This window comes from Macaca nemestrina, chromosome 4 (assembly GCF_043159975.1).
Source record: "Macaca nemestrina isolate mMacNem1 chromosome 4, mMacNem.hap1, whole genome shotgun sequence".
Lineage (NCBI taxonomy): Eukaryota > Metazoa > Chordata > Mammalia > Primates > Cercopithecidae > Macaca > Macaca nemestrina.
Window position 1 is genome coordinate 175,066,480 of NC_092128.1, and position 19,522 is coordinate 175,086,001.

The window sequence follows — 19,522 nt, forward strand, 5'->3', positions numbered from 1 at the left end:
CCTTCCCACTAACACCCACACCCACACATCCACAAGAGGAAGCGTAGACAGGACCACCGTGTGCTGTTGTGCCCTGTACCCTGCAGGGTCACCTGGAGGAGGAGTGAATGGAGGCTGACATCCAGGCTTTGAGGGTCTGTGTCTTCCCAGGGGGTGCCTCTTTCTAGTTCACACAAAGGGACCTTTGAGACTAGCTGTGGCTTGAGTGTGTGTGTGTGAGAGAGAGAGAGAGACAATGTCTATGTCTGCTTGGGTCTCCGTGTGCATGGTTGTTGTGTCTGTGTGTATGTGTTGTGTGTCTGTTTCTGTGTGTAAATTTGTGTGTGTGTGTAGGTCTTTGTTTTGTTTTTTGATACACAGTCTGGCTCTGTCACCCAGGCTGGAGTGCAGTGGTGTAATCTCAGCTCACTGCAACCTCTGCCTCCTGGGTTCAAGTGATTCTCATCCCCAGTCTCCTGAGGAGCTGGGATTACAGGCACGTGCCACCACACCAGGCTAATTTTGTATTTTTAGTAGAGATGGGGTTTTACCATGTTGCCCAGGGCCGGTCTTGAGCTCCTGACCTCAAGTCATCCGCCTGCCTCGGTCTCCCAAAGTGCTGGAATTTCATGTGTGAGCCAACGTGCCCAGCCAGTCTTTGTGTGAATGTGTTTGCGTGTGTGTGATCAGCTCACGAGCCCACCTGCCAACATCAGACAGAAACACATGGGATCACCCCTCCCTTTCCAAACCACCCTTAGATGCCTTCTTCTGTCTTGTTCTTGATGTTTATTTCAGCCCTAAGACCCCTGCTTTAAAATGTGGGAGGCAGGAAGGAAAGGCATAGGAGTCACTCATTTCAGGCCGGGTGTTCCCGTGGACTTTCTGTGAAGGCTCCACTTTATCAGTTTCCATGAGGAGGGTTCTTTAAGCAAAGTTTGCAGACAGGAACCCACAGCATAGGAACACTGACAGGTTCCCTGTGGCAGCCCATGCTTCTCTGTGTTGGTACGCTAACTACAAATTCAAAAACATTTCTCTTTTTTTTTTTTTTTTGAGACAGAGCCTCACTCAGTCACCCAGGCTGGAGTGTAGTGGCATGATCATAACTCGCTACAGCCTCCGCCTCCTGAGCTCAAGTGATTCTCCCACCTCAGCCTCCTGAGTAGCTGCGACCATAGGCGTGAGTCACCATGTCAGGCAATTTTTTCTATTTTTCTGCAGAGAAAGGGTTTTGCCATGTTGCCCAGGCTGGTCTCAAACTCCTGGGCTCAAGCGATCCTCCCGCCTCTCAAGGTGCTGGGATTATAGGTTTGAGCCACTGCGCCCGGCAAAAACATTTCCTTGTATATTTTTTTCTACTCCTTTGTCCTGTTTCTAACTAACCTGAGCAAGGGAATGAAGGCCCTTATTTTGGCTGTCTTCATGCAAATAAGGAGACCACATGGGCTCAGTACCTTCTAAGACTGGGACCCACCTTCCTTCTTCGTTTAGAGCTGGGGTGTCTTGTACGTTTGACCAGGCTTGGATGAAGGCAGGAGAACCACTGACCCAGAGGGGCAGATGGGAGACTGAAAGGGCAGAGAAAAGGGTGTCCTGTGTAGTCATAGTTTCAATGCCTAGAAAGGTCTAGAAACACCCGGCAAGCCTTATGAAAGCTGAAATGCTGAGTCCTTCAAAGAAGATGGCCAGGCAGGGCTCTGCTTGGGATGGAAGCCCTAGAAAAACTTTAAAGGGGCGTGGGAGTCTGCATCCACACTTCAGTGCCAAATTTACACTCACCGTGCCCAGAGAGGAGGTGGTTTCACTCTGTTGCCATCTAGAATTCTAGCATTTGGCTCATGGGAGGTAATTTAAACAAAGTCTAGGTGACTTAGGTTACCAAGGGAACCTGGAAATAGATTGCTGTTTTCCAATAACAGCTCGATGTGGGCCAGGATCTGAAACAGACACCAGAAATACTACTCTAAAGCGAGGCAGGGAGCAAAGCTGAAAGGACCTTGCCTCATTATCTACACTCATGATGGAGAGCAGCACGCAGGTACGCTTTCTGTTAAAGGAGGGGGCCTTGGTGGCGGCCACGTGAGTCATTAAGCTCATGTAATCACCGCCTAAATGAGCATAATCAATCCACTCAATGCGGCAGCTGCTGGAGAAAGTGGAGCTGGTGTGAGAAAGACGGTGTTTCCCCTCCTTGCTGGCTGCATCTTCATTCACAAAGAATTAGGAGGCGACATCTCATGTTTGTGGCTTTCCCACAGTTTGCAGACAGACTTTGATAGATTAAAACATAAATTCAAACTCCTATCCTGTTGTTGCCAGATTAGTGTAATGGTTTTTGCATTTGGACTTGGTCAGCAGCATGATGGCTGCACATGAAGCTGGTTCAGTGGACTGTAAAACGGGCTGAGATCTCGCGTGCTAAGGAAAACAGCACTCCGTGTCTTCTGTTTATGCGAGGCCCATTGCTCATTTCATGCTAGAGGCAAATCAGTGTTTGGTTTTTAAGTAGTGGAACCAGAATTATTCTTCTTTATTTTTCTTTTTTAAGACAGAGTCTCGATCTGTCGCCCAGGTTGGAGTGCAGTGGCACAATCTCGGCTCACTGCAACCTCTGCCTCCTGGGATCAAGCGAGTCTCCCACCTCAGCCTCCTGAGTAGCTGGGACTACAGACATCCACCACCATACTTGGCTGATTTTTGTATTTTTAGTAGAGACAGTGTTTCACCATGTTGCCCAGGCCGTTCATAAACTCCCGGCCTCAAGTGATTCACCTGCTACAGCCTCCCAAAGTCCTGGGATTACAGGCATGAGCCACCACCGTGTCTGGCCTGGAACCAGAATTCTAAGCTGTTGGGGGAGGTACATGTTGTTTATAGTGTTTATTTTGAAAAACCTTTATCTTTAAGACAAAAAAATGTGTTTTTTATATTTATTTTTCTGGTTTTACTGGCCTGTAGATAAAGGGAATGAGAACATACAAGCAGAGAAAGGGATATTTTCTTTATAAAGTATATTTTGTAGTTTCCCAACATACCTAGCCCCAGATGGATTTTAAGTGTTGTCAATAGTTTCCTTTTGAGAAAGTAAGGAAAAGAAAGGTCTCACATTTTACATCACTCTTCTGTCAAGCCTTCTCCTGTGAAGTCATTTCAGCTGCCAAGTTGATCTCTAAAAGCAAAGAGGGAAATGTCTTTGAAAGTAAATCTTTTATGAATAAATGTTTGTGCCAGTCAGTCAACAGATGTTTGCTAGGTGCCCGGCTCCCCTGCTGATTCAGGTGCAGACCTTTTTTTTCTTTTTTTTTGTTTTTTGTTTGAGACAGGTCTTCCTTCGTAGCCCAGGCTGGAGTGCAGTGGCGCAGTCACAGCTCACTGTGACCTAGAACTCCTGGGCTCGAGCAATCCTCCCACCTTAGCTTCTATAGTAGAGGGACTGCAGGCATGTGCTGTCATCCCCAGCTAAGTGTTTCTCTTTTTGTGGTAGAGATGGGGGTTTTGCTGTGTTGCCCAGGCTGGTCTTAAACTCCTGGTCCCAAGCAATCTCCATGCCTCGGTCTCCTAAAGTGCTGGGTTTCAGACATTTGTACAGAGCCAACCTTGCTGCCTCTTTCTGTCTCCCTGCAGGGACCTGGACAGTCTCTCCACCCCTCCAGTTAGCTTTGGAACTGGTGGGAGGGGAGGAGGTTACAGGCAATACAAGACAGAATTAGACCAAATTAGATCCATGGTATCAAAACAGATTGCATGTAAATTTGCGCGATTCAGATAATACCTAGTATTCTGGAACGTTGTACCATTCTCTGTGTCATCCAAACATGCAGCCATATACAGATTCGATAAGTGATACTGGAGAGCACCAGGTTTATGCATTGTTTATTGGAAAACGTTCAAACTGTTCCTCTCAGTCCAGAGTCAGTTGACCATTTACATTACGGCAGAGCTCGTTTTTGAAGATACTGGACATAAAAGGCAGAGCTGGGGTGTCTGCCCCTGCGCATACCCCTCCTTTCCAGTATACCCCAGTATCCTTTCCAGTATACCCCAGTATATATGGGGTATAGTAACCTTTCTTCAGAATACCCCATGCCCTCTGGGGGTGCCCTGCTCTTGGGGTTCCCAGGTATTTCCAAACCACTGTTCACTCTGCATTGTTTTGATAGACCTCAAGTAGTTATTTTAAAAAATGAACATGTTATTAATATACTTTTTAAACCAGTAATCATGCCCATCCCTCTCCCACCTGTTATCTGGAATGTGTAATTTCGTGGCAAACAGGAATGAGGAAGGCTGATCTCACTGTTTGTTGGGTGTGTTTTCATTTGTTTGTTTTTTGGGACGGCACTTAGGCAAATGGAGCAGAGGGAGAACTGATGTAGGTTACACCGACCGGTGGCAGGCAATGGTCAGGAGACCGCGTTCTGCTCTCGGTGCCCCTGCCAGCCGGCCGTGTGAACTGGGCAAGTTCTCTTCCTACAGGAGAATTTGCATCGTCTCCTCTTCTTTACAATTATGGGGCTACCCTGTGGGGTTTCTCTGGGCATTATAGCTCTGAGGTTCCATCCAAAATGTCTTCAGACCCCTTGACATGGAGGCTAGCAGCTCTCCAGCCAGATAAGCTTGCTTTCTACTTCGATTGCCCTCTTTGTATTACTTTATTTATTTATTTATTTTAAACTTTAAGTTCTAGGGTACATGTGCACAACATGCAGATTTGTTACTTATGTATACATGTGCCATGTTGGTGTGCTGCACCCATTAACTCGTCATTTACATTAGGGTATATCGCCTAATGCTGTCCCTCCCCCTTTCCCTCATCCCACGACAGGACCCAGTGTGTGATGTTCCCCACCCTGTGTCCAAGTGTTCTCATTGTTCAATTCCCACCTATGAGTGAGAACATGTGGTGTTTGGTTTTCTGTCCTTGCGATAGTTTGCTCAGAATGCCATCATTCTTTGTATCACTCTTAAGGGATGTAGAATGTTCTTTTGACACAGCCCCACTACCAACACACACACTCCCTTAGAGCCCTCCCCCTGATTTCTCAGTCTTTGTAGCCATTGGATGATGGTGATGATGATGATGATGATGGATGTATCTGTTTATTTGGGAAGCAGTGAGCCTCTAGACATTGAACCCAGCTGCTGGTTCTTAATTCTAGGGCTGTCACTTCCTGACTCTGTGACCCTGGGCAAGGTACTGACTGTATTGCTGTGGGCTTTGGTTTCGTTATCTGTAAAGTTGGGATAGTGATAGTACCTACTCACAGGACTATCAGGATGACTAAGTGAATTTACATTCTTTCTTCCCCACTGGGAGGGTGAACAAATGAATGGGTAGATGAATGAAGCCTGGTATTTCTTTGCCAATGTGTCCCAAGGAGTTTATCGTCACAGTACCCCTGTGAAGTAGCTTTAACTGTCTTCCTCTGAGAGCACCCCACTTTGCAGCTGAGCCCTGGACCCCCCATGTAAGAACTTACGAGCTCTTTCTGTTCCTCTAAACATGATCTGGCTAGTTCCTGAATACCTTCCTTTTCCACCCCAAAAACTAGAGTCCAGGTGGCTTCTGTCCATGGCAACAAATACATTTTAAGGAAAGAATGTGTGATCATAAGGAAATCTGGGGGACAGTTGGGAGATTTAAATATAATCCGGGTATTAGCTAATATTAAGTGATTATTAAAATTTTATTGGGTATGTTGATGGTATTGTGGTTCTGCAGGGGACATCTTTGGATTTTGATGGTGCACACTGAAGGGTTAAGGGATAAAGTGTCATGATGTTTGTAATTTAAAATACTTCAGCAAAAAAAAAATGCAAGTATGGCAAAGTGATCACTGGTACATCCAGATGATGGTATACGTAAAGTGATTGTACTATTCCTCCACTTTTCTGAATACATGAACATTTTTAAAATAGAAACTCAAGTCAATGAATGAATGAGTGAATGAATGAAGCTGATTCTGCCCAGGGGGTCTGTGTGGGACTCTCCGTGAAGGGCAGGGGTGACTGGCCCTCTCTCTCTCTGCGCCTGGCAGGATTTCTCTGGAAGACCTGAGCCCAAGCGTCGTGCTGCACATGACCGAGAAGCTGGGTTACAAGAACAGCGACGTGATCAACACCGTGCTCTCCAACCGCGCCTGCCACATCCTGGCCATCTACTTCCTCTTAAACAAGAAACTGGAGCGCTATTTGTCAGGGGTAAGTGCGACCCTAGAGGCGGTCATCTCTGCTGTCTGTGGAAAAAAGAGCTCCTACACCCAAAGTGTTTCTCAGTTACTGACACTTGATCCAAGCTGCTAATTTAATCTAATGTGAGGCTGAGTTTTCTGAATGTGGGATAAAGTCATAGCTAAACCTGCTTCTCAGGGAGTGCCTTTTATCTGCAATGTTTTTCAAATACTCTCCTACCAAGTTAAGCCCTGGGCAGAATTAGGAGGGATTCAAGCCTCTTTTCCCTTCAACAGCTTCTGTGTTGCCTTTTTTTTGTTGTTGTTCTGCTGCCTCTTAGCTCTTCGGGTTCCCCACGCTGTGGGCATTGGAGGGTTCTCTGGTCATAAAACTTAGGTAGCAGTGCCTCCCGGGCATTTGTCTCTAAACTATGGTACTATATATGGACTTCCCTGGCCTGACTCTGACACCTTCCCTCAGTCAGAGTGTCAGAAAGTCCAAGTGTCCAGTGTCACCTGTGAGGTACATTTGGAGTTTCCACAGCGTGGGGTGGATGGTGGGACCGTGACACCCTGTCCCCTTCATCGTTTTTGCCACAGGCAGTTTCTGTGTGCCTGGGTAAGGGAATGTATGTGCCTTAAATCGTCTCTCTCCAAATGGACAATGGCTTAAAAAGAATTCTGCAAATTGGATCCAAGACGATATGGAGTCTGCATCTCATGCTTTTACTCAGAATGGTGGGTGCTGACCAGCTCTAACAGAGAGTCAGCTGAAGAAATTCAGAATTGCCAGAAAGCCCATCTGAAATTTTACTGAGTGTTCATGGTCACGAAGGACCATCTTCACCCTGGGCCTGTTGCAGCTTGACATCTGATGACGTGGAGTTGTCACTGTTAGGAAGACGTTTACCATCCAGAACGTGTGCTATTTGAAGTCACGTGATAACCCAATATGTCACCAAATTTTACTAGAAAATAGGCTTAGAAACCTTTCTGAGAGGTTTCTGTACGAGAGCTAAAGATGAAAAATCTACCAGCAGTTGGGGAAATGATATTCTCGCTGGCATGGTGGAGATGGCCAAATTAATACCCAGAGGACAAGGTGGTCTGTGTGTGTCTTTTGTTAGCAAATCGATTTGGGAGCCATCTAGAAAACATTACTGAACAGACGAAGATGCTCCTTGGGAGGTTGGTTAAACATTTGGATGAAGGTACAGATGTTTCTGAGCTGATTTAGCTCAGAATACTGGCCAGATTTTGCTTCCGCAGGAAATTATCCACAGAACTACTTTTTTTTTTTTTTTTTTTTTTTTTTTTTTTTTTGGTGAACCACCAAAGGAAAGATCTACATGAGAAGAAATACTTTCAACAGTAAAAAGCTTTAACAATGTTTTATGGGGGAAAAAACGTGCTCTGTACGATAGGGTGGCACCGCTTTGATGGGGACAGAGTCAACGCTTTGAGTTAGATTTCACAGATGGTGTCACGGTGGCTGCCTTCCTCATAGAAGGCTGCTGGAGAAGAGATGTCAAATCCAGAAAGGCAGGACTTTCAACATATAGTATATTATTTATTTTATTTTATTATGTGTTGAGGAGAGATTAAGAAAATCTCTTGTATCACATAGCAGTTCTCTGTTCTCTCATCACGAGGAACATAAAAGACATGCTGGACTTGAAGTTGCTTCTCTCTCATTTCTCTTTTTTTAATTTTTTTTTCTTTTTTTTTTTTTTGAGACAGAGTCTCACTGTGTCACCTAGGCTGGAGTGTAGTGGGACGATCTCGGCTCACTGCAACCTCTGCCTCGCAGGTTCAAGTGATTCTCCTGCCTCAGCCTCCTGAGTAGCTGGGACCTCAGGCACGTGCCACCAGGCTTGGCTAATTTTTGTATTTTTAGTAGAGATGGAGTTTTGCCATACTGGCCAGGCTGGTCTCAAACTCCTGACCTCAAGTGATCCTCCTACCTTAGCCTCCCAAAGTGCTGGGATTATAGGCGTGAGCCAAAGCACCTGGCCCTCTTTTTTTTTTTTCTTTTGAGATGAGGTCTCACTCTGTCTCCTAGGGTAGAGTGCAGTGGCATGATCTCGGCTCACTGCAACCTCTGCTTCCTGGGTTCAAGCTATTCTCCCACCTCAGCGTCCTGAGTAGCTGGGACTACAGGCATGCACCACCATGACCGGCTAATTTTTGTATTTTTGGTAGAGACGGGGTTTTGCCATGTTGCCCAGACTGGTCTTGAATTCCTGAGTTCAAGCAATCTGCCCACCTTGGCCTCCCAAAGTGCTGGGAATACAGGTGTGAGCCACCATGCCCCACCTCATTTCTCTTTTGTAAAAAGACCATATTCCCCAAACTTCTTTCTCATACTTTAAAATTTCTATTTATTATATATCTTATAGTGTACATGATATATTCATACAATGTTACATGCTTATAATTTATAAATGCATATATTGTAGGTGCCTGCTTACAAGTTTTTCACACATAAGGGATCAGGGTCATACCATTTGGACACCACCATGCTATAGAGGATAAAAGTTAAGAATTTAAATAGTCTTCAGATAAAAGGAAGAAAAGAGGGTTAATGCACTGATTTTCTTTTTCAGGTGATGAATACTGTTCAAAACTTAGTTATTCAAATGTGTTTTCATGAAACTGACTATATCATAAAGTTCATGATTTCACTTATTAGAGAATGACATTGCTACTCTCCCAAGTAAGTTAACAGTTCCGAACACTGTTCTTTTGGTGGAACTAGTTCTTCGGGTGCTGACCAAGTAAGATGGAGGGGTCTTTGGTTTTAAAAACCTTTCCTATAGTTACTTCCACATTTAGAGATACAAGCTTTTGTCAGTCACGCTCTTCTTAAACAATCAACATAGCTCATGCCAAGCAAGAGAGACATTTTGTCTGAAGCTTTTTTTGTCTTTTCAAAACAAAACAAAACAAAACAAAAAGAGTCTTACTCTGTCGCCCAGGCTGGAGTGCAGTGGCACCATCATGGATCACTGGAGCCTCGACCTCCCGGGCTCAAGCGATCCATCTATAGTCCCAGCTACTCAGGAGGCTGAGGCAGGAGGATCACTTGAGCCTGGTAAGTCGAGGCTAATTTTATTTTTTGTAGAGATGGGGTTTCGCCATGTTGCCCAGGCTGGTCTCGAACTCCTGGGCTTAAGTAGTCCGCCCGCCTAGGCCTCCCAAAGCACTGGGATTACAGGCATGAGCCACTGCGCCTGGCCTAAAGCTCTTAGGCTGTGTCCTGATGTGCCTGGATGTATTGCCAGCTGCTGCATTTCTGCCTGTCTCCTTTGCCCAGTATCAGGGCTGGGAGTGTTGCAAAGCAGAGCAGGGCTTTGTCTTCTGAGAACATTCTCTGGAAACTCAGCTGGTGTCATTCTAACTGGAAAAGGTTTGGGGGTAGTTTTCAATTAAATTTATTTAATTGACCAAAAAAATTGTATATATTTATCCTGTGCAACATGATGCTTTGAAATATATATACATTGTGGAATGGCTAAATCAAGCTAAATAAATATGTATAACCACACAAATTTATCATTTATTTGTGGTGAGACCATTGAAAATCTACTCTCTTAGCAATTTACCAGAATAAATACACTGTTATTAACTATAGTCACCACATTGTTCAATAGTGTCTTGAATTTTTTTCCTCCTGTTTAACTGAAATTTTGTATCTTTTGACCAATATCTCTTCTGCCCACTTCCCCCAACCCCCTTCAGCCCCTGGTAACCATCATTCTACTCTCTACTTCTATGACCTACACTTTTTAGATTCCATGTATAAGTGAGATCATGCACTATTTGTCTTTCTGTGCCTGGCTTATTTCACTTAGCATTATGTCCTCTAGGTTCATCCATATTGTCAAAAATGACAGAATTTCTGCCTTTTTTAAGGTTGACTAGTATTCCATTATATATATGTACCACACACTTTCTTTATTCATTCATCCATTGATGACACAATAGCCATTTCTTGGCTATTGTAAATAATGCTGCATTGAACATGGGGTGGGGGTGCATATGTGTCTTCAACATACTGATTTCATTTCCTTTGGATATAGACCCAGATGTGGAATTGCTGGATCATATAGTAGTTCAACTTTTAATTTTTTGAGGAACCATACTGGTTTCTATAATGGTTGTACTAATTTACATTCCCACCAACAGTGTGCAAAGGTTCTTTCTTCTTCATATCCTCTCCAACATGTGGTATCATCCATCGTTATGATAAAAGCTATTCTTACAGGTGTGAGGCAGTATCTCATTGTGGCTTTAATTTGCATTTCCCTTATGATTGGTGATATTGAGCAATACCTATTGGCCATTTCTTTTTTTTGAAAGGGAGTCTTACTCTGTCCCCAGGCTGGAGTGCAGTGGCGTGATCTCAGCTTACTGCAACCTCTAGCTCCCGGGTTCAAGCTATTCTCCTGCCTCAGTCTCCTGAGTAGCTGGGACTATAGGCGCGCACCACCATGCCCGGCAAATTTTTGTATTTTAAGTAGAGACAGGGTTTCACTATGTTGGCCAGGCTGGTCTCGAACTCCTGACCTTGTGGCCCACCCGCCTTGGCCTCCTAAAGTGCTGGGATTATAGGCATGAGCCACCACACCGGGCCTAAGTCGTCTTCTTTTTTTTTTTTTTTGAGATGGAGTCTGGCTCTGTCACCAAGCTGGAGTGCAGTGGTGCGATCTCGGCTCACTGCAACCTCTGCCTCCTGGCTTTAAGCGATTCCCCTACCTCAGCCTCCTGAGTAGCTGGGATTACAGCCACCTGCCTGCCACCATGCCCAGCTAATTTTTATATTTTTAGTAGAGATGGGGTTTCACCAAGTTGGCCAGGATGGTCTCTTGACCTCGTGATCCACCCGCCTCTGCCTCCCAAAGTGCTGGGATTACAGACGTGAGCCACCGTGCCCGGCCTGGGCCTAAGTCTTATTTTTTTTACTTTTATTTTGTTTGAGATGGAGGTTCGATCTTGTTGTCCAGGCTGGAGTGCCATGGCGAGATCTCCACTCACCTCAACCTCCACCTCCCAGGTTCAAGCAATTCTCCTGCCTTAGCCTCCCAAGTAGCTGTGATTATAGGCATACGCCACCATGCCCAGCTAATTTTGTATTTTTAGTAGAGACGGGGTTTCTCCATGTTGGTCAGTCTGATCTTGAACTCCTTACCTCAGGTGATCTGTCTGCCTCGGCCTCCCAAAGTGCTGGGATTACAGGCATGAGCCACTGTGGCCCAGGCCTAAGTCTTTAACTCATTTGGAGTTGACTTTTGCAGATGGTGTGAGATGGGGTCTGATTTCATTCTCTGTGGATGTCCAGTTTTCCAACACTATTTATTTAAGAGGATCTCCTTTCCCCATTCTGTGTTCTTGGCAGCTTTGTCAGAAAGTAATTGACCATAAGTGCATGGATTCATTTTTGGACTGTCTTTTCTATTCCATTGGTCTATGTGTCTCTGTTTTTATGCCAGTATCATGCTGTTTTGGTTTCTACAGCTTTGTGATGTGTTTTGAAGTCAGGTGGTGTGATGCTTCAGCTTTGATCTTATTGTTCAAAATGACTTTGGCTATTCAGGGTCTTTTGTGGTTCCATACAAATGTTAGGATTTTTTTTTTTCTGTTTCTGTGAAAAACATCATTGGAATTTTGACAGGGATTCCATTGAATTCATAGATTGCTTAGTATACTATGGACATTTTAATCATATTAATTCTTCCAGTCTATGCAATCTTTTCATTTACTTGTGTCTTCTTCAATTTCTTTCATCAATGTCTTACAGTTTTCAGTGTACAGATCTTTCACTTCCTTGGTTACATTTGTTCCTAAGCATTTGATTTTTTTATGGCTGTTTTAAGTGGCATTGCTTTCTTGATTGCATTTGTGAATAGTTTGTTGTTAGTGTATGAAAACACTATTGATTTTTTGTGTATTGATTTTGCATTCTGCAACTTTCCTAAATTCATTTAGTAGTGCAAACAGTTTTTTGGTGGAGTCTTTAGGGTTTTCTATATATGAGATCGTGTATCTGCAAACAGGGACAATTGAACTTCCTTTCCAATTTTGATTCCTTTTATTTATTTATTTATTTTAACAATTTCCCAAACATTTTTATTTTTATTTTTCCTTCTACTTTTATTTTAAGTTCCGGGATACATGTTTAGGATGTGCAGGTGTGTTACGTAAGTAAACATGTGCCACGGTGGTTTGCTGCACAGAGCAACCTATCACCTAGGTATTAATCCCAGCATTCCTTAGCTGTTCTTCCTGAGGGTGCCTTTGATTTCTTTCTCTTGCCTAAGTGCTCTGGCTAGGACATGCAGTACTATGCTGAATAGAAGCGGTGAGAGTGGGCTTCTTTGTCTTATTGCTGAACAAGTTGTCTGTGGGGATTAATTCACTCTAGTTAGAAACACCTGCTTGCCTAGAGTGTGGATTCTCAGACCAGTTGTGAGTTTTATGATGTCTGTTTCACATTTAATGCTTAAATCATAGGGCGTACCTAGTCTGAGAATCCATACTCTAGGCGAGTGACTGTTTTTAACTAGAGTGAATTAATCCCTACAGACAACTCAACTGCTCAGTAATTTCCGCACATGGCTAATTTAATTGTACTGTATGCACTGTCCCGGTTATTAATCTTATCAACCAATTATTTATACCCCTTGTATAATTTTGAAGCTCAATCTAATGAACTAAAAAGTAAAATATTATCGCTTAATGGCCGTTTCTTCCCTTCTCTCTTGGTTTCCTCTTTTTAAAACCACGAAGCATGTATTTTAAGATAGAGAGCCTGGAAGGGCATTTGTTAACTATTTGTTGGTTGATTAATTAATTAATCCGTGTTTTTATTTCACCCATTTCCAGACAGGATTGCACCTACCTCAGCTTCAATGCAGTTGTTTGTCTTCTTCTTTGAGCTATGTTAGGAATTGTCGTGGCTTTCATTTGGGTGGTAGTAGTGGGGAGCAGTGTGTGCGTATGTGTGTGTGGTGTGTGTGTGTGCACTGTTGTTTTTTGTTTATTTTTATTTTCTTGAGAGACGCAGTCTCACACTGTCACCCAGGCTGGAGTTGCAGTGGCATGATCTTGGCTCACTGCAACCTTCACCTCCCGGGTTCAAGTGATTCTCCTGCCTCAGCCACCCAAGTCGCTGGGATTACAGGCGTGTGCCACCACATTCGGCCATTTTTGTATTTTTACTAGAGACAGGGTTTCGCCATGTTGGCCAGGCTGGTCTCAAACTCCTGACCTCAGGTGATCCACCCACCTTGGCCTCCCAAAGTGCTGGGATTCCATTAGCCACTGCGCCCGGCCGTGTGCTGTTTTAAAATAAAGCAAACAAGCAAGATCCATGTTCTATGTAGTGGTCCAATAAAATAAGTTATTCTTTCCAGCTCATTTTCTTGGTTTCTACATACATGTTTTTGAGTAGTCTTACTGCACAGATAAAAGAACTGAGGCCCTGCAAGGGGCAGCATTCTACTCAGGGTCACCTGGCCCTTTGCTGGCAGTGATAGTAACACAAGTAGGTGACCCGACTCTGCGCCCAGGGCTCACCCCACGCTGCATTCTGCATGCAGGCCATCCTGGGGTGAGACTTTATGTTGCAATTTACTGGCCTGCCAAACATTTCCAGCATTCTCTCAGCCAAGCGCTGGTTTAAAAATTAATGACTGCTTAATGGACATTTCTATTTCTGAGAGTTGAGCTGTGCTTTTTCTTTTCTCCTCTGGTAGAAATCTGACATCCAGGACAGCCTCTGCTACAAGACCCGGCTCTACCAGATAGAAAAGTACAGGGCCCCCAAGGAGTCCTATGAGGTGAGTGATCCCTGAAACCAACCTCAGGGTCTCTTAGGAAGGGTGGATTTCCATTTGCAGTAATTGGAAAAGAAACCAATTACTGTAGGACACTGAAGTAGCAAAAGACACATACTTACACTCATAACGGAGCCCTGGAGAAATGGTTTACAGCGGAACCGGCTTCGCGGTGTCTAAACCATGGTTCTCAGCTCTGGCTGCATGTTAAAGTTGCGGGGAGCGTTTGAACATCTGGATGCCCAGGCTGCTCCTCAGACCAGTTCCATCCAATCTTGGGAGTTGAGACTCGGGTATCGGGAGTTTTTGAAGCTCCCTGGATGTTCCAGTAAGCAGCCAAAGTTGAAAGCCACTGTCAGGATCTCCCAAAATGAAAATGAGATGTTTCAGTGTTTCACTCACATGTGAGTGAAACTAGCAAAAACTGATCTCATAGAAGTACAGAGTAAAACTGGTTATTGGAGGCTTGGAACGGCAGGGGGAAGGGACGGTAGAGAGGGGCTGCTTAACGAACATGAAATTACAGCTAGACAGAAGGAATAAGTTCTGGTGTTCTGTGGCACTGTAGGGTGACTGTAGTTAACAATAACTTATTATATATATTCAAAAAGCTAAAAGAGGATTTTGAATGTTCCTAACACAAAGAAGTGATAAATATTTGAGGTAATAAATATGCCGATCACCCTGATTTGATCATTACATATTGAATACATGGATGGAAATATCACTCTGTCCCATAAAAAAGATGTATAATGATTATGCATCAACTAAAAATAAAAGGAAAAAAATGCAAATGCTAGAAAAAAATGAGATGCTTAAAAATAGAGCTGAGCGTAACACGTGGCATCAGAAGAAAGTGAGATGAGGACCAGGAAAGTTTGGGATCACACAGGCTTTCTTGGCCAGCTGTCCCTGGTGACCTGATATAACCTGGGACGTACCTAGAGAAAAAGACCACGGCTCTTTGATTTCAGAATGAAAACTAGACCCCTGTGGCAAATCGTCTCAAATCTGGATCCCACATCCATGTTTATTAGGAGACTGTGCCTGTGAATTCCAGATCCAGGGAGGGGGCCAGGGGTGGGGTGCGACCTCGGGGCCCCTCATTCACTTTTTGCCAAGGGAGCTCTTCTTTCTCTCAGCGATTTTCCTTGGAACCTCTTCCCTTTCCCCTCTGGAGCCTCTTTATGTCCCCTGAGTGTCCTTGCCACGAGAACCTCTCTCCTGGGACACCCAGGTCTATTAGTCTGTTCTCACGCTGCTAATAAAGACATATCTGACACTGGGTAATTTATAAAGGAGAGAGGTTTAATGGACTCACAGTTCCACATGGCTGGGGAGGCCTCACAATCATGGCGGAAGGTGAATGAGGAGCAAAGTCATGTTTTACATGGCGGCAGGCAAGAGAGCTTGTGCAGGGGAGCTCCCCTTTATAAAGCCATCAGATCTTGTGAGACTTATTCACTACCATGAGAACAGTATGGGGGAAACCGCCACTGTTTCATGATTCAGTGATCTGCACCTGGCCCCGCCCTTGACACATGGGGATTTTTACAATTCAAGGGGAGATTTGGGTGGGGACAAATCATATCACCCACCCAGAAGTTCCTTCATTTGAGAAGGGATCAAAAAGGGACCCTTTGTCTATGCCCCAGTGAGGCCACTGGGCCTGGTCTCTCCTCTCTTTCCTTTTCCGACGTAAAGTTTTCATCCTGATCCCATGAGCGATGCACATCGCTCTGGAGGGATTCTTCTCCGGGCTTGTCTTGCATGCAGGACTGCAGTGGAGCATGGTGGTTACTGGGGCCCACACTGGGCTCCTGGGCAGCCAGTGAAGCAGGTGTCCAGGGACACTGATGACAGGGAGTGCCCAGCTGCAGGGCCCCGTGTGTGAATGTGACGGGAGCTCAGGAGAGGGAACTACCCCAGCATCGAGGTGGGCAATGGCACGGGTCTCCATTTCAGACAGACCCTGGGGCAGAGGGAGAGGAGAAACTGGCAAAGACGAGGGCTGGGGGGTGGTCGGGCAGGGGGTGGGGCAGTCAGAAGGCAGTGATGCCAGCGGGGGACCTGGGGGGCCATGGGAACAGAGGAAAGGTCACACAGAAATGGTCAGCATTGTCTACTGGGCAGCTAGTTGTCCTGAGCATGTTAGAAAGAACAGCTTCGTGAAGTGCCAAAGGCAGCAGAGAGGTTGCGTGGATTTGGGGGTGGGGAGGGGGAAGTGAAGTCCGTGAGCATGTACCTGTCCGTCAGTGACGCTGCAGTGAAGGGAGAGAATGTGTCCTTGATAGAAGGATGCTTGGGGCAGGGGAGGAATGGTGGGCCTTGGCCTTGACCCCAGGCTGGATGCCCCTTCCTCAAGACAGGCTGTGGGGCCCGGGGAAGATGAGGATGGAGACAAGCTCTTTGGAAGGTGGGCTGTGGCTGCAGGAGCTACGCCACAAACCCAGGTGTGGCTTTCAGGCTTAAAGCTGGAGAGCCAGGTAGTGGGGACCCAGATGCCCCCAAACTCTAGACCCCTCTGGCCAGTTGATTATTAAATGTTAACCCTCTGTTGCATGAACGAAGGGGTCTTGAATCTAGCACGCTCTGAACCAGACTTTCCCCCCGCCCCCTCCGCCCCCCAGCACAGTAGCAGCCCCGTCCTCCATCAGTGCAGGGAAGAGACCCGAGTCCTTGACTATAACTCTCCCCTGACCCCTAGAGCTACCCCATCACCAAGTTCTGCCAATTTGACTGCTAAACCCCTCCAGCCCCTGCACTCTGTCCATCTGCGTCCCCACACCTGTTCCCAGCCATATCACCTCTGTCCTGGACTTCTGCTATGCCCTCCTAACTGACCCTCTTGCTTCCAGGATGGTGGCCTGCCACTCTCTCCTGCCTGGCCGTCAGAGCGAGCTTTTCACCCTCACACCTCATCATGTCACTTTCCTGCTTGAGACCTTCGGAGGCTTCCTTCCTTCACTTGCCGGGCAGACTCTGTGCGTGGTCGCCCTGTGTGGTTCAGCCCCAGCTTGCTTCCCCTACCTTGTCTCCCAGCCCCATGGCCCACACACACAGCGCCGCGTCCCGCCCTGTGCTCAGTCCACAGCCTTAGGGCTTGCTGTGCTCTCTCTGCCTGCGGGGGCTGTGCACATGCCGTTCCCTCTTTCAGAATGTTTTCCCTGCTCCTCTTTGCTAAACCTAAGTGTTTTCAGATCCCAAAGCAAGATCACCTCCCCATGGGCCCCTGCTATTCCCTGACCTCTGCCATCCAGTCTTATCCTATCTATCCTATCTGCCTACCACGTTCTACATCCGGGGGCCTGTCCCGTTTGCAGCTGTTTGTTTGTTCTGGGGCTGTTTGACTAACATCTCTCCCTCTGGGCTGTGAGTTCCAGAAGAGTGGGCTCTGAGTCCCTTTTGCTCCTCACGATATTCCCAGAGGCCACACGATGCCTGGCATGTAGTAGGTGCTCAATAAATATTTGCTCAATAAACAAATGAAAAGATCAAGTGGGCCGGGCGCGGTGGCTCAAGCCTGTAATCCCAGCACTTTGGGAGGCCGAGATGGGCGGATCACGAGGTCAGGAGATCGAGACCATCCTGGCTAACACGGTGAAACCCCGTCTCTACTAAAAAATACAAAAAACTAGCCGGGCGAGGTGGCGGGTGCCTGTAGTCCCAGCTACTCGGGAGGCTGAGGCAGGAGAATGGCGTAAACCCGGGAGGCGGAGCTTGCAGTGAGCTGAGATCCGGCCACTGCACTCCAGCCTGGACCACAAAGCGAGACTCCGTCTCAAAAAAAAAAAAAAAAAAGAAAAGATCAAGTGAGCCCTGATGAGAGTCTCAGAAAATGGATAGAACTGGGACAAGCAACTGGAATAGGTAGGACATTCCAGGTGGGACACCTGGCTGGATTAAAGGCAGGGGGATACCTGCAGCCTAGCACACACATGATGTTATCATCACCAAATGGCCATGCCTTACGTCAGGGAGGGACCGCTTATGGTCACCTGCACTGAGGGTGGTCACCCCAGCCAGAGTCCAGGGGATGCAGAATTCACTGTTAGACTTCCTCCCTTGTGCTTTGCATGTCACTCATGAGGACCTCAAATAACAATGCAAACTTAGGTGCATGGAGCGTGTGCCCTAGGTGGCCCGTAAGCCACCTTGCCGACACCCTGGTCCACACTGCCCTCACATCCGCCCCACTGCGAGTGTGTGTCAGAAGGGGCCAGAACTCTAGTGGGAGAGGGGCCTTCTTTCATTCCGATTCCTTTTCTCTATTATTTCCTCTGGCCTGAAGACACATGGTAAGCGTTTAAACATTTGTTGAAATATTTAACGGTTAGGATTTAAATAGGAACACTAATGGGCAAACAGCATTCAATTTTCTATGATCCATTTGTTTCCTCTAAACTGCAGCGATACTTCTCTAATGAAATGACAGCTATTACCAGATGATCCAACTTGTCTCCGGCGGAACCTAGAAAGTGGAGTGAGGCTAGTTCGGGAAAGGGAAGGGCCCAGGCCTCACAGGGAAAGTCCACTCAGAGCCTGAGGGCCTTCCAGTCGTCCTCAGCACCACGTGGCAGGGGTGGAGCTGGATGGGGAGAGGGAGTGGTGGAGAGGTTTCAGATTGTGAGCAAATCGGGGTGTGGCCCAGGGCCCGTGTCCCCTAGGGCTGTCATCAAGCCATGTCCGGGCACTGAGTGCAAGCAGTGGCCTCTTTGTTCCTTTTGATTCCAGTTCGTTTTCTCCTAGGAGACAAAGGAGCTGAATTAAGTTGCAACAACTTCCCTCTTGGGGTTACTGTGCAGTGATTTTACAACTTTACCATTTTCTCTACTTCTTTTTCCTGTCAAAGGCAGAGACTGTATCTATAAAAGTGGGGTGCATTTCTCATCTGAGGACACCTGTCGTGTGTGCCCAACAGACTCCTTTTTCTAAAAAAGAGAACCCCCCGGGACTTTGGGGGTCGAGGTGGGGAGGTTATAATTTTTAAATTGGCTTATGAAAGCCATGGAGAGCCCAGGGCCAGTTTTGTTAAAGTCTTTTGAAAAACAGTGTTCATTGATAGGAAAATGTCAAATCCAGCTAGGAGGTCTCCTCTACAATGACAAAGTAATGTTGGAGTTTTCAAGAAAACTGATGGAGAGGGTGGCGGGGGACTGGATTCGTCTGCTTGGCTGCCCTAACAAGCACCACAAAATGGGTAGAAATTTACCTTTTCACAGTTCTGGAGGCCAGGTTCAGGCCTTACGGATGCGTCACCACATCTCTGCCTTCATCTACACGGCATTCTCCTGTGTGTGTATCTGTCCCAATTTTCCCGTTCTTTTCTCTCCTCCCTCCCTCATTTTTCTCTCTTTTCTTTCTTTTCCCCCCTTCCTTCCTTCCTTCTTTCCTTCCTTCTTTCCTTCCTTCTTTCCTTCCTTCCTTCCTTCCTTCCTTCCTTCCTTCCTTCCTTCCTTCCTTCCCGTCTTTCTGTCTTTTTCTTTATTTCTTCTTTCTCTTTCTTTTTCTTTCTTTCTTCCTCTCTTCTTT

The 19,522-nt window shown here is 46.1% G+C and overlaps 1 protein-coding gene across 4 annotated transcripts in view; it reads left to right on the top strand.

Annotated features, from left to right (window-relative positions):
* The window catches only part of LOC105472945 (hormonally up-regulated Neu-associated kinase), a 133,704-nt gene that overhangs the window by 100,585 nt on the left and 13,597 nt on the right, over positions 1-19,522 (top strand). For all 4 annotated transcript variants that reach the window (XM_071095608.1, XM_024790086.2, XM_071095606.1 and 1 more), the window contains exons 7-8: positions 6,021-6,183; positions 13,910-13,993. In XM_071095608.1, coding sequence (XP_070951709.1) covers positions 6,021-6,183; positions 13,910-13,993 — 247 coding nt within the window. The remainder of the gene's footprint in view (positions 1-6,020; positions 6,184-13,909; positions 13,994-19,522) is intronic.